General features: G+C 43.7%; 1 protein-coding gene across 1 annotated transcript in view; it reads left to right on the forward strand.

Annotated features, from left to right (window-relative positions):
* LOC145350578 (uncharacterized) overlaps nt 1-15460 on the forward strand; it is a 77118-nt gene that overhangs the window by 16587 nt on the left and 45071 nt on the right. The window contains exons 3-4 of the mRNA XM_080199780.1: nt 4121-4249; nt 12209-12367. Coding sequence (XP_080055906.1) covers nt 4121-4249; nt 12209-12367 — 288 coding nt within the window. The remainder of the gene's footprint in view (nt 1-4120; nt 4250-12208; nt 12368-15460) is intronic.

Consider the following 15460-nt stretch of genomic DNA (forward strand, 5'->3'; position numbering starts at 1 on the left):
CTGAGCAAGAAGCCAGTGTGTAAACCATACCACCAATAGGTACTGTTTTGAGTAGTTTTCAGTTTAGCCAGCAACATGTGGTGTGAAGGATTTGAAAGTGTGTGCCTCTGTTAACAATAACTGTTGAATATTTATAGTAAATCTGTCTGCTGACCAATCCTGTTCTACATCTCCAAATAATCAAACCTACATTTAGTTTACAAGTCCTGCGTGAAATTGATGAGTTTATGTTAAGCAAACATTGAAATACAAGTCACAGTGCAAGTTGGGAGCATGAAGGTAGAGAGGGGCTGCCACACAGTCCAGGAATTCCAGCCAGGTAAGGCAGGAGACCCTTGAATCTATCTCACTCACTTATTGATTTTCCATTTTGAATACCGACAAGGGTGACAATTCCTCAGAGGAGAGAGTATTTCCAGCTGTGTCCACACAGCCGTGTGAATTACAGATATCCCTCCATTACATATCAATTAGAGTTACAAGTGTCGGTAAACAGCCAACCATAACAATTATGGTTGATCTGCAGCCTAACTCTTTACACACACCTCTGCCCCATATCTCTTTATTATCCCTTTAATATCCTTGGCTGACAAAAGGTTACCAATCTCAGTTTTAAAATTAACAATTAACTGAGTATCGAGCTGTGGAAGAGCGTTCCAAACTTCTACCATCCGTTGGGGGTGATCTTACCTGCCGTTCACACCACATTCCCACTGCAGCGAGGTCGGAGAATTTGGCAGCCAGTCAAGTCTCCATTCACTGCAGCGGGGTGGGAAATTCCCACCAGTGTGAATGATAAGATTACAGTCTTTGCGTTTTTCCTAATTTCATCCCTGAAAAACCCAGTTTTAATTTTTAGGCTGTGAACCCCTAACACTCCCCAGCACCAAAAATAGCATCTGCTCCCCTCAATATCTTGAAAGTTTCAATCGAATAAACTCTTAACTTTTGAAATTCTAGAGAATACAACCTTAGTTTTTGTATGTTCTCCTTATTCAAGTTACTGTTCTGGTGAATCTCGAGGACAACATATCCTTCCTAAGGTGTAATGTCCAGTTCTATTGCTAATATTCCAGGTGTGGTCTAACCAGGGCTTTGTGGAGCTGAGACATGATTTCTACCCCCTTGTCATATTTTCCTCTAAATTCCTTTACAGATTGGCAATCCATTAGTCTTTTTGATTATATCCATACATGTTAATAGAAACTAGAAGCACGAGTACGCCATTCGGCCTTCAAGTGTGCTCCACCATTCATCTTGATCATGGCTGATCATCAAATTCAATATCCTGATCCCTCCTTCCTCTCATATCCCTTGATCCCTTTAGCCCCAAGAGCTATATCTAATTTCTTCTTGAAATCAAAAAACATTTTGGCCTCAGCTGCATTCGGTGGTAGTGAATTCCACACATTCACCACCCTCTGGGTGAAGAAATTTCTCCTCACTTCAGTTCTAAAAGGTTTACCCCTTATCTTCAAACTATGACCCCTAGTTCTGGACGCCCCACCATTGGGAACATGCTTTCTGAATCTACCCTGTCTAACCCTGTTAGAATTCTGTAAGTTTCTATGAGGTTCCCTCTCAATCTTCTAAACTCCAGTGAATAAAATCCTAACCAACTTAGTCTCTCCTCATATGACATACCTGTCATCCCAGGAATCAGCCTGGTAAATCATCACTGTACTCTCTCTATAGCAAGGACATGCTTCCTCAGATAAGGACACCAAAACTGCACACAATCCTCCAGGTGTGGCCTCACCAGTGCCTTATATAATTGCAGCAAAATATCCCTATCCCTATACTCAAATCCTCTCACTATGAAGACCAACATACCACTTGTCTTCTTAGACCATTTTTGGTCTAAGGTAAGTGACCTAATATTTGCCCACTTTAAAATCCATTTGACGTAGTTCTTTCCATTCCCTTTATCTATTAATATTTATTTGTAAGTGTACTCTTCTTTCAAAGCCACTGATCTTCTTATCATTGGCAAATTTTGATATTTGGCTTCTTATACCATCAGCTAAGCCGTGATTAAATGCAATGAATAGTTGAAGCCCTAATGCAAATCCTTGTGGGACACCACTAGTCACAGCCTGCCAGTTAGAATACCAACCCATTATCCTTATTCTCTGGCTGGGGTTTTCCGGGCTTGTCACGGCAGGACCATGGGAGATTCAGATGTCCAATCAAAAGTCCATTGGCTTTCAGCAGGATCCCAGCAATGGGGCGGGCTGTCTCCTTCTAACCAGATCAATAATTTGCTTTCAATTTCATGAGCATCAACTTTAGCTAACAATGTCACATGTGGGACTTTATCAGGTTTAAGGCCAGATAAGTAGCATTCATAGATACTCTTCTAACCATTACTTCAGTTACCTCTTCAACAAATTCAGTTGAATTTGTCAATAATGATGTACCCACAGTAATGAGCCTTGAGTTTCTCTGTAATTGTGTCACTCCTGCAATATTTGCTTAAAAAATAGCCAGGGCTGACATCACTTATCTTGATCAACACAATGGGAATGATCTTTATCATTGCGCTCCACCAGCTGATGGTGGGGCAAGCAGGTAAGATCGCGAGAGAGCTAGGGAATCAGGTTTACATCTCATTTAAATGAAATTAGCAAGCCTGATACAGTATCATTTGGGCTCACTTGCCTGTGTGGCCTTACCTGAGAGGTTCTCTCTGGTGAGGATCATGTATGGCCCCTCATCAACAGGGACTAAATGTGATGGCCTCATGGTTGAACCAGAGGCCATTGAGGCCCCCTGGGAGGTCGGGGGCTGGGGAGGTACTCCATGAGTAGTGCCAGCCTGGCACTGCCAGCCTAGCACCTCTGTAATGCCAGCTTGGCAACCCAGCACTGCCCAGCGGCCACTAGGCAGTACCAAAGGGGTCGGGCTTTTGGGCAAGTCTGATTGGGAGATGGGTCCATACTGGAGCAGGCCAATTAGGGGGGAGGGGAGAGACTGATGCACACTCTGCAGCTGTGATTGGAAGAGGGAGGAGTGCTGCACATTCTGCAGTTGCAAGTGATGGGGGATGTGGGGAGGTGATTAGTCTAGCCGGCGAAGGTCAGCGGGAGGAATGATCAGTTTGGCCAGGGGTTGTGGGGCTCACAATTGGCTGTGAGGCCCCGTAGTAGCACAGGGGTCAGGTTTAGGCCACTGAGGCCAGCTACAGCAGCAGAAGCTGTCTGACAGGTCTCTGCTGCTGTTAGCTAACTTTCTGATTATTTAGGCCCACCCACTCCCCCTACTGGTGAGAATCAGCTTGCAGGATCTTTTCATCCACCAAGTGCATAAGATTTGACATTTGAACTCGCCGAGAAAACAGATCCAAAACTGTTCCCTTTTCAGGCTCATTCTGGACTTGTAATTGCAATCTACTTGTAACAAGAATATTGTATAACAATTGAAATATTAAGATTTTTTAAAGTTTATAGCCAAAATGAGTAGGCCATTCAGCCCCTCAAGTCTGCTGTGCCATTTGATAAGATCATTGCTGATTTGATTATGGCCTCAACTTCACTTTCCTGTCTGTCTCCCATTAAGCCTTGACTCTATTGCCATTCAACAATCTAACTCACTAAATCTTAAATATATTCAACGACCCAGCTTCCATTGCTTTTCAAAATGTACATATCTCATTCTTAAATGGGAGACAGCCATGGCAGAAGTCCAGCCACTTTCAATGGAGTTTCCTGTTGTTTGCACCCTCCATCACCAGGGATCCCGTGGTGGAGGGTTGCCATTGGCAGGACTGTAAGATCCTGCCGGCAAGAAACACTGATAAACCTGTCCCTAATTTTTAAACTTTGTCTCCTAGTTCTAGATGACCCCACAAGATGAAATATTCTCTCAGTATCCACCCTGCCAAAGCCCCCTCAGGATCATATATGTTTCAATAAGATCACCTCTCATTCTTCTGAACTCCAATGGGTATAGGCTCGATCTGCACAAGCGGATGATAAATGATAAGATTCTGTTGTAGCCTTGCTTTAGAATCTGATCTATAAACATGTCCTTATTGTTTGAAAACATGCAGTGAACATTCTTTTAGCACGCTTTCTGCTTCCTATTCAGTTTAACATTGGGTATTCTGTGATTTTTGCAGTATGACAGAGATCCAAAGAGCAGAGAGCAAAAGGCCAGAGAACCAGGCAAGCAGAGAAAACTTACCCCATTGGCTGAAGATGAAGAGAATCTGAAAAGAAAAGCAGCAAAGAAGGCCCTCCAGGAACAGGTGAACATCTGCAATGCTCATCTATCTGAGCACGGGTCGTGTGGAACATTGGTATATTCTTCAACTGAAACTTTGAGGTTTTGTGCTGTTCAATGTATAAACCAAGCAGAATTGCACTGGAGAGGGTGAAATGGCACGTACTCTTCAGCAAATTCATGGGCAGCTTTAAGTTCCCAAAATTTATGACTGTGTCCTGCCAAAATCTTGTACCCAAAGAGGAAAATCTGCCCTCATCAAAATTGAACACTTATGGTAAAATACTTTTCAGTGTCCATTGCCAGCAGATTGAGTATCCCAATGACAACAAATATACTATTTGTAAATGATCTGTTACTCTCATTCTCAGCATGCCCAGAGCTCAGTTTTGCTCGGTATATTGATCAGTGAAGGTAGGTTTGTGGTAGGTGTATCACCACTAACTAGTGCATTAAAGAAGGGAGTTCGGTAGACTGCTCCATTTCAAAAGTGAATTTCACCATTGGATTATGTGCATTAATGATGTGTAAGGAATTTCTTACATGGAACTGCAGATTCAAAATAGCAAACATATCATCTACATATCAGGAATATGCAAGGGGTAGGAGGTTCCAGCTCATTCCATCGACAACTGAGAATAAAGATGTCAGCTAGAACTGGGCCTTGGGAGATCCCCTGACAAAACCATCTCTTTGGACATATCTGGTGTCATTAAAGCTGAACTCAATTGCATCAGTTTCTAAATTCATAAATTCAATGAATATTGAAGGAGATAGTGGTATATGGAGACAATGGTCATGTCACTAGGCTAGTAACCCAGAGGCCCAATTGAATGTTCTGGGGACATGGGTTCAAGTCCCACCGTCGCAACTGGAGAATTTAACTTCAGTTAATACATCTGGAATGTAAAGCTAGTCTCAGTAATGGAGACTGAGGGTTGTCAATGATTTATAGTTTAAAAACTGATCTGGTTAACAGATTTCCTCTTGGTCAGCACTACTGCCTCACAGTGCCAGGAATCCAGATTCAATTCCGGCCTTGGGTCACTGTCTGTGCAGAGCTTGCACATTCTCCCTGTGTCTGCATGGGTTTCTTCTGGATGCTCCAGTTTCCTCCCACAATCCAAAGATGTGCTGGTTAGGTTGATAAATTGACCCTTGTGTCAGGGGACTAGCAGGATAAATGCATGGGAATAGGGTCTGGGTGGGATTGTGGTTGGTACAGATTTGATGGGCCAAATGGTCATCTCTACTGTAGGGATTCAATGCTTCTAACATAAAATCAGAAACTGGCAGTGTATCTAAATTGGCCTGATAGACTGACGCAGCACAAATGCTTCTGCCTTTCTTGTGCGACACATTAGTGAAAAGGATTGCAATGTTGGACCACAAGTCCTCTTCACCATGTTTGGGAGCTGTATCTTAAATGCAGAGCAATAAAAAGTAGCAACTTGATTCATACTTGAATGATCATGTTTGAGGCAGTGGTATAGAACAAAATGGGACTTTCTGATGTGCAGTTGATGTGATGTCCAATGTTTCTTTGCAAAAATACACTTTATTCATAAAATATCTGAAAGAAACATTACAAAAGTTCACAATCTCTAGAGATTCAGATGCAGTGCTTCAGCACAATAATAAGAACATTATAAATATTTCAATATTTTCATTACAGAGAGTATAGTTAATTTCAAATGATATACATGTTGTACTCTGAGGTACTTCAACACAGTTACATTTACTATATACAGTCAGGATTAAGCTTACAGTCCATGTTCAATTTGTTTTTACTCCACCCTTAAAGTTACAAAGCCAATGTTCAGAATGGACCTGGCAAACCCAAATCCATCCCTTTCTTGTTCCAAAAGCCAAATTCAAATTGAATCCAATTCAAGGTCCCCATAAAAGAGAAAACAGGATCCAAGCTGACAAGATAAGGCATTACATTCCATCTTGGGCTTGATCTTAGTCAAAAGGCTGAGAAGCATCCATGTTCAGTGTTTGGAATATAGAAAGCAGTGCCCCTGAAGTGTTTTTTCTAATCAATACTTAAACATGACAGGACAATCCCTAGATCTTTCACAGTTTGATCAGTCTAGTAAATTTCCACTGTTCAACATTCAGTTTAAGATGAGCAGAACATTGAAATTTGAGGACTGATCCAGAACCTGGGCTTTTCAGGAAACCCTGGCTTTGAAATTGCCGAGCCAAATAAACTCCCCTTTATTTAAACGGATAGTTAAGACCTGTGATTTTCCAACCAGGGCTCTTTGCGAGGCCTTGCCCTGATGGTGTGCTAGATCATTGAATCAGCCCGATAGATAACTTCCTGATCCATTTTTATTTGTTTTCTGGAAAATCTCAACCCACAAGGTGCCCAGTCTGGCCTCATTGTGACATAGAAGATGTGGGAAGCAGTAAATGGGAGAAAGGGACTATGTTGCAAGAAGTAAGATCCTTAAGCAAGTGATGGAAGAGCAAGTTCTTGTTGTTTTGGTGTATTGTTCTTTAAAAGTGAGAATGCAAACAAAAAATAGACCATGGTGAAGTTGGTGAGAACCCTGGGTGTGAAACACAGTGACAAAAAACAGAAATGCTGGAAATACTCAGTGGATAAGTCAGCATCTGTGGAGGGAGAAATCGAGTTAATGGGTGCAATCTGACCAGTTAGATCAGCACAATGAGCTTGTAAGATAGGGTGAGAGGTGAGAAATTGGGTCCGTGCCCGTAATATTAATGATGTAATTAACATGTCATTAACAAGCCCTGGCAGCTCCTGTCCAAGCTCACTTACCTTAGGCCCTTTGTCGGTTGAGGTCCTCAGCGACAAGCATCACAGCCCCACCAATGAGGTCCAGACATGATGACCTTGCCAATGGGACCAGAGGCCATTGAAGCCCCCTGGGTGGTTGGGGGCAGGGCTGGGCAGTGTCCATGGAGCAGCCTGGCATTGGCAGCCTAGCAGTGACCCCCCTAGGCACCCTGGCAATGCCAAGGGGCTAGGGTCTGAGGGGGCAGGGCCTGAGAGGGGGGAGCCTGACAGGGATGGGGGGTGCTCCATGGGGGGGGGGGGTAAGGGGACAACTCTGCGGAGGGGGTTGATTAGTGGGGTTGGCACTTGGGGGCGGTGAGTAGTGACAATTGCTAGGGGTGATGTTTGGGGCAGCAATCGGGAAGGGAGGGTAGTGGGGTGGGGGGAGGGGGTGGTGGGTGGGGGTGACAGGTCTTCCAGTGCACTATGTACCAGAACTCAATAGGTGGCTTCTCAGGCAAGCTGCAGCTTTCGCCGCCGCCACCCCACTCCCCCGCCAACCAACCCCACCTCCCCCCCCCACCCCCAGGGCAAGATTCACATTGTGGCTTCCAGACTGCACAGAGAGCGGTAAATTCCCAGTACTTACCTTACTGAAAACACTGATGCGAAAACTTACGTTTTCTCACTCACTCAGCACTTTGAATTTTTTTGAGAAAATTCTGTCCAACATTTCCAATCAATGACCCGGAAATGTAATAATAATGTTAATGTAAAGTATACAGGGCTAAAGTGAGTGGTATTGGAACAAGAAACAAAAGAGATGTCAAGAGGACATGTGAATGACAGAACGAAGAACATTCATGAAGAGCATGGCCCTTTAAGAGGGAGTCGGGTGTTTCCCAAGGGTCACATGTTCAGTCCTGACCCTATGGATCATCCTGGTGGGAAGCTGAGCCAATCGGGAGGAGGGGGTGTATCCTCATTTTTCAATGAGGGTCTCACAGTTGGAGCCAGAGGGTCAAGTAGAGCAGTCATGTTGTAACTCAATCTGACCTTGTTGTATTTAGTATTCTTGTTTGACAATAAAGCTTTTGTTGATTCAAGTCACATCGAGTTGCCCGCGATCTATTGCACTGGCTTATTGAATTAGTGGTTATTCAAAACTGCTGCCTGTAATGAGAATTAAACACAGTGGCTCCCATTTCCTCTTGTTTACACGTTTTTCCTTTTCTCTTTATCAAGTCCCGCTCACCACCCCCTCCCCCGTGCTTACAGTAGTTGCCAGTTTAGTAAGGTTTCAGGCTGGGATTTTCACAGGCACAAATGGTGACAAGGGCATCAAATCCCATGAGAAGTGAGATTCTCGCTGGTGTGATCAACCCTGCCCCTGAGGTTCCTATGATGTGGGTATGCCGGCGTTGGACTGGCGTAAACACAGTAAAAAGTCTGACAACACCAGGTTTTAGTCCAACCTATTTATTTGATAATATACTCGCAAGCTTTAGAAGGTCTCTTGAAAGTTCACATTGCTGCCTCTTTCTGGGTCCTGCCAGTGAGATGGTGTGGGACATGCCTGCAGGATTTATTTCTTCTAAATGCTGAACAAAAGATGAGAAAAACCACCCACAGCCAGCAAGCTGCACACTGCTTATCACACCTGCTCCTGTATCTTGAAGCAAAAATGGAAAATTCCACCCACCCACAATTTGTCATCCCTGTTTTCAAGATCTTGTGCCCCCCCCACCCCATCTCTGTGATCTTCCTGAAGTCCAAACGTCATTCGACAATAATCTACCCCAGTGATCCCAGGAGCTAAAAGTAAATAAAGACCTTTAAATTTTGCAAATCTGAAACAGGCTCAGAAAACTCTGGACACAAACAGAAAAGACAGCCAGCTTCTCTGGTGGAGACTGAGGGGAGAGATTTTACAGTTAAGTCAAGCATTGCATCTGTACTGGTGCAAGAGAGACAGAGTGACACCGATCAATAATAACAAATGGTTGTGAGTAAGGTTGTTAAAAGATCCGAGTGGTTAAGAGCAAGTGCAGAAGACTCACAATCCCTGCAATCCCAGCTCCAAGTTAGGCTCAATGATGGACTAACACATTTCTAGCTCTGCTTTATCACAGGGCTAAACATTCCTGATGTGGTTATGCCGGCGTTGGACTGGCGTAAACACAGTAAAAAGTCTGACAACACCAGGTTTTAGTCCAACCAATTTATTTGATGACAAATAATTGTCAAAACATTCCTGCCAGCTTTGGAATCCTGATGTCAGGACCAAATCAGAATTGAGAGTCCTCGCTTGCTAGCAACAAAATGGGCATGGCAATCTTCAGGAGACAACATTTTAATTGACCATCACCAGGCTCCTATGGGCAGCATATTCTGGTCACATCCACCCAAAGGCTGGATTGACCATCCTTCCTGCGGTGGATGGGACTAGATAATTTACCCCAGCGGGTGCTCTCATGATGGTTCTGCCCACACTGGCCTTTACACTGATGCTGAATGGCTGCATTCCGTGATAATCCTGAAATGGTGAGCATTATTGTCAAAAAGGAGCAAGACCTGATAATGCTTTATTTGGTGAGTCATCTATGGCAGTGAATAGCTAAACCAGTTATCTACATATTGTTATAATTGCTATAACTTTTAAAAGACAATTCAAACCTGTGTCTGAAAGGATGACACAGCAGAAATTTCACTTTTTAAGACTTTTACTGTAACAAAAGGCTAAATCACTATTGACCAAAGACCACTTTTTAACTTATACTTTAAATCACAAAGCAGGATGTTCCTCTTTTTCTATTAGTACAGCTGAAAACACACTTCACAGATATATATTACACTGTCCTTTAAGTAAACCTTCGGTTCTTGTGGAACCACTCCAAGGTTTACTTTCTTTCCTTTCTCAGCCTGGAAATTTTTAATCTCAGAACTGTCTTTGAAGTGTCGTTATTTCCTGAAGGCTTTTCCTTTAATGCAAGCTGGACAAACCTTCCTGCTTCACTTTAACTTCTTGTGAATTTGATGTTTCCAAGCCAAGTTTCCAAGCTCCTACCTGTATTCCTGTGTAATGAGCCACAGCATTTTGCTGACAATAGCACCTCCCTCTCTTAGATTCTTGCAGACAGACCTTGTCTATGGATTTTCAGCAGTATATTGAATCCATCCCCTCTCAAAGCCAACGTCCATGGCATTGTGAATCACAGGGGCCTTTTATCCAGATAAAATGCTAATTGGCTATTTTGAGACCCCAACTATCTTTTAGCTTGCAATTAAATAGATACTTCAAAGCAGATCTACTTACAATTCAACATTCTCAACAGTTTTCGGAGATTTTGGAGATGACTATTGGCGTACAGGACGTTGCCATTGTTTCCAAATATGAACACCTTCTGCCTTCTTCCCACTGAAACAATCAGGCCTCCCGTTAATCTCAAACAATCAAATCACCCAGGATTGTTGTCATGCAGACTTCAGAACAGACCACTGAGTTGGGAAAGCCAAATGAAATAATCTTAGTCAGTTGGGCCAGAACTTCAAGCATAGAAAATAATTAAATCATTGTTCATTGTTTAGAAGTGGAGTGTGGCTGTATCTCTTTTGAATTTTGTGAGGAAAAAGCAGCTGAAGGATTTTCTATGGCTTATAACTCATGGACAAGATCTACGGTGGTTCTTACAGGGCCTTATGGCCAAATGTAGTGTGGGAAGGCAATTTGGTATCTGCCAGCACCCAAAACATGGAGTGGGAGCATCCACAGTTGTGAGGTCTGTAAAGTAAAGGTGGATGATTACATAGCCAAAAAGGCTAGTGGAATGGCTCCCATATAATCTTAACTGAAAGGAAAGCTGAGAGCACAGAGGGGAATTAAAGTGAATTCCAGAAGACTTTGGCATATCTTTCGGGTGGTGCCAGTGCAAATGAATGAACCATCATGATTTCTTAAGATAAGGGAACGCTTGAGGGAAAGGAAAAGATGGAACTGAGTTGATAGCACAAGTCTTTATAAGTTATAATGTTAAGTTAGTGGTGCTTTCTTTGTTTAATTTCTTTATATACAATAAAGTTCTTTTATTTAAAAATGCAAAATCTTGGGGCTTAGTTCTGCTGGTTGATTGCCTGGTTAATACTAATGGTCTCTAACTGGATCATAGCTACAAGTGAATATGAATGTGTCATTTTGAGTGCATTTGGAGAGTGCTCTTTACTGGGGCAGACACAGAAGAAGTAGAGTAGGAAGGGTAAAGGGAGATATGGATGGACAGTGATACAAGAAAGTGAAGGGAAATGGCTATATCTTAATTAATAGGTGGCACGCTGGCACAGTAGTTAGCACTACAGCCTCACAAGCGCCAGGGACCTGGGTTTGACTTCCAGTTCGGGTCACTGTCTATTGGAGTTTGCACATTCTCCATGTGTTTGTACGGGTTTCCTCCGGATGCTCCAGTTTCATCCTGCAGTCCAAAGCTGTCTGGGTTAGGTTAATTGGCCATGCTAAATTGACCCTAGTTTTGGGGACGATTAGCAAGGTAAATATGTGGGGTTACAGGGATAGAGTGGGATTGTTGTCAGTGCAGCCTTGATGGGCCGAATGCTCTCTTTTACTGTAGGGATTCTGTGATGATATAGGTGCAGTGGGACAAGTGAAATGGCCAGATCACAGAGGTAACTTTAAATATGGCTGGGGAGTTCATACTGGAAAGGATTGAGGGAGGATAAGGGGACAGTGAACTCAGAGAAGAGAGATCAGGATAAATTGAGATAGAGGTTGATATCACCTAGGGTAAGAAGTCACTCAGTCAGATGCTGAGAGAGAAAAGGAATGAAGATAGCTTGGTGAGAGCATTTTCATGATGCTTGGGTGGGCTGTTGAGAACAAGGATTTTAAATGAGAGGCAAGTGGGCTAGAACAGAGAGCCTCAAAGGGGGAGCAGGTGTTCACTTTACATCAAATGGCAATAAATCACAACGGAACATACAGGAAAATGAAAAGTTCATATTGATCAGGAACTAAAACCACTTCCCTCAGCTGTCAAAATCCTTCAGAGCTTACTTACATAAAAGTAATTCATTTACCTTGGCACCCAAAGGGAACTTCTCTGGTGTGAAATCATCCCTTTTTGTGCCACATGTATTGAACAAACTCAGTTTTAGTATTCAATTTGTGACATATCAGAGCCTGTGTATAAATGATAAACTTGATTATTGGTCATTATTTAGCGCCACCTGGAGGCTTACAAGAACATGTACAGGCTGTGGAATGCCATGCGTTTACAATACATGGAGCTGCTCAGCAAGAAAGTACAACGACAACGTCATGAAATCAAACAGCGAGACCTTCAGTTCCAGCGGAACATTGAAGAGCAGGAAAAGAAACAGGTGTGTGTGAATGAAGAGCACTGTGTATCTGAGAATATTCTTACTTGTTAAAATAATACATACACTGGAGTTGGCGCGGGGGACGGGGGGTGTGCACATTGTGGTGTTTTCCAGGATTCTTATTAGGATTTAAGAAAAATGTTGTGTTCATTCTTGGGAGAGAGAACACTTGACCTGGCGTTTGCTACTGCTGCAAACTTGCAGTCAAAATTCTTTGAGAATTCAACAAAGTTCAACAGATGAGGTGAAAATTAATGCATTGAAGAGGAAACTGGAAATGTTACCGCTTAGTTGTCTTAGTAAAAAAACTCACCAATTAATCGCTTATGACAAAATAACGTACAGCAATCAATGCAACATTGCAGTATTAGGAAGGATCATGCCCCATTACACAATGTATAATATACATAATTACATCATTCATAAGGAAAGCTATTTGTCCCTTTGGTGGAATCACTTCCAGAGCAATGGGTTCAAAGCAATAATAGCCACTACTAAAGCACAAATATGTGCAACTCAATGAGGGGCATGAAGAGGACTTTTTGAACTTCCCTCATGCAAATTTAAATGTTGTAAATCACAACAAGAATCATGGTCTGACTCCCTGGTAATTGTGAAGTGCCAGGATATGCCTATCCCTGCAATGGAGCTAACCAGGTAGTGAATGTCTTTTAAGGCTCACAGCCTTAAAATCAGAAATCCTAGGATGAGAGTCAGGAATCTCGGAATTGGAACCGAACGTCATTTTCAAAAGGCTCCCAAGTCATCCCGACTCTCCGAAAATTTGGCTGCAACTGTCTTCACGGGCTCTACCTTATATGGAATATGCTGCTACCATCAACAACAATAACTTATAGCTGCATTTATATAGTAAATACCCTGAACATTGCATGGTCTCTGGAGACTGCACTGTGTTTTAAATAGGACAATAATTATTGTATTTGTATCCTGGGTTTTATTGGCAACAATTATTTTTATATTTTGTGCCACCAGCACAGGGTTCATATAGGCAGTCCCTTCTCCCAAAAAAATTCGAAGTGCCAAATTCATGTAAAAATTGGAGTAACTCCTGTTTTTTTTAACCATGATTTTTAGAATGAATCTCTGAGCACTGCAGAGAGTCCTAACGAGATTTACTCTGAAAACCTGGGGACGGGGCCTATTCCCACCTGGGAGGCCAGCAGTATAGCACTGAGCAGACCACTGTGCATGTGCTGATCTTTTACAGCAGAGATTGGCATATGTGCAGTGGACCCGCACTCACGAAGCCCCCCCCCCCACCCCTGACCATCGCGGCCCGTCCAACCCTCCACCCTCAGATCACTAGCCTCTTGGACCTCACTGGGCAAGACCCGATGCCTCCGCTCTCCACCTCCCACTGTCCCGAACCTCCTTCCCCACCCCACCTGGATGGCCAGCCCTGATCACCCCCTTGTCTCCTTGCGATCCTTTTGCAGAGTGGGACTCACTGCCACTGATAGGGTCCATATTGGCCTGCCACAATGGGCCCTCCCCATATGGCCCCACCCCCTTGGCACTGCCCGGTGAGCAGTGTCAGGGTATCCCTTTGGCAGTGCCGGGGGCAAGACTGGCACGAGCAGGCTGGCACCCCGCCCTTATCCATGATCTCCTGGGGGGCATTAATGCCATCTGCCAGTGGGGTCGGCTGTCTGTTCATCATTAGTAAGGAGCAGGAATAAATCCTGCTGGAGGGGACCATTCCTGGCAGGAGGGAGACACTTGCTGGAGATTTTAGTCCCGGGTTTACTAATGCAATTTAACTTCAAATTTAAGTCAGCCCAGTGCCAGAATTACACCAAAAATCTTGGAGCCGGAGATACGTCAAGGCTGTGGCACCCGGCAAGGTGCCCTTTGCTGATGTCCCCCTGCCCATTGCCCTGCTAGAGCAATTTTTTCCCTGCAAGAGCAGCACATCAGGCTGGGAGAATTGTCCCCATAATATTTGGTGCAGTTCTGAGGCATTTTCTCCCTTCATCAAATTTTTAACTAGCTTTGAAGGATTGACAGTCAGCATAAACCAGCTGAGTGATATTTATAGAAGCAGTGTTTGCAATGGGAGAAAGATGTTTTCTACTGAAGAAGTGATGTGAGGTAAAAAAAATCACAAATGATGTACGTATAAATTTGTTTATTGAGATTTTTAATTAAACCTAATAGGTAATGGGGGAAAACTTACCAAAAGATGAAAGAGTGTTGTTCCTGGCGAGAAAATCAGTGTGTTTTCCCGACATCTTCTTACACTCTGCCAAAATAAATCAAGGGGGAGTGTTTCACACTATCATGTAGAGAGACAGGGCCTCAATATGCTGACAATGTCCAGCTGCACAGAGTTTAGGGCACCATCTTTAAAGGGTCCTCCCTTACAATCATCGGTCCCCTTCCCCCCCTCCCCCACCCCTGATCATTGACCTCTTCCCCCACAACCCCTACCCCATCCAACAGCCATTGCCAGCATCCCCTGCTTCTCCATCCACTGTAAGAAGTCTGACAACACCAGGTTTTAGTCCAACCGATTCATCCATCCACTCCCAACCATATCCACATGTAAGTTAATTCCCTCTGTGAGACTCCGTCGAGGGCCCACCTCTTGGCACAGGTTGGCACTGCCAGGTTGGTATGGTGCCAACTTCATGGTACCAACCTGTACCAAGGGGCAGTGCCCTGGGGGCCAAACCTATCTTAATGCCCCTGGGACACTGTGCCCTCTAGTTCTGGTTTCCTTTCTAAGTGGAAAGAATCTCTACCTCTACCCTATCTAGCCCCTTCATTATCTTGTAAGTCTCTGTAAGATCCCCCCTTAGCCTTCTGAACTCTAACAAGTACAGACCCAGTCTAACTCGTAAGATGTGTATTGGAAGGATCCTTGCAACAGTATGTAGGTAGCCCGACTAGAGAGGGGGCTATACTAGATTTAGTTCTGGGAAGTGAGCCGGGTCAGGTGGTTGAGGTTGTGGTAGGCGAACATGAGGCTAATAGTGACCACAATTCCGACTACTTTAGGATAAGAATGGAAAAAGATGAGAGCTGTCCTAAGGGGAGGGTGCTAAATTGGGGGAAGGCTAGATACAGCCA

The sequence above is a fragment of the Carcharhinus amblyrhynchos genome, chromosome 12 (genome assembly GCF_965287045.1).
Source record: "Carcharhinus amblyrhynchos chromosome 12, sCarAmb.v2.hapA, whole genome shotgun sequence".
In the NCBI taxonomy this organism is placed as follows: domain Eukaryota; kingdom Metazoa; phylum Chordata; class Chondrichthyes; order Carcharhiniformes; family Carcharhinidae; genus Carcharhinus; species Carcharhinus amblyrhynchos.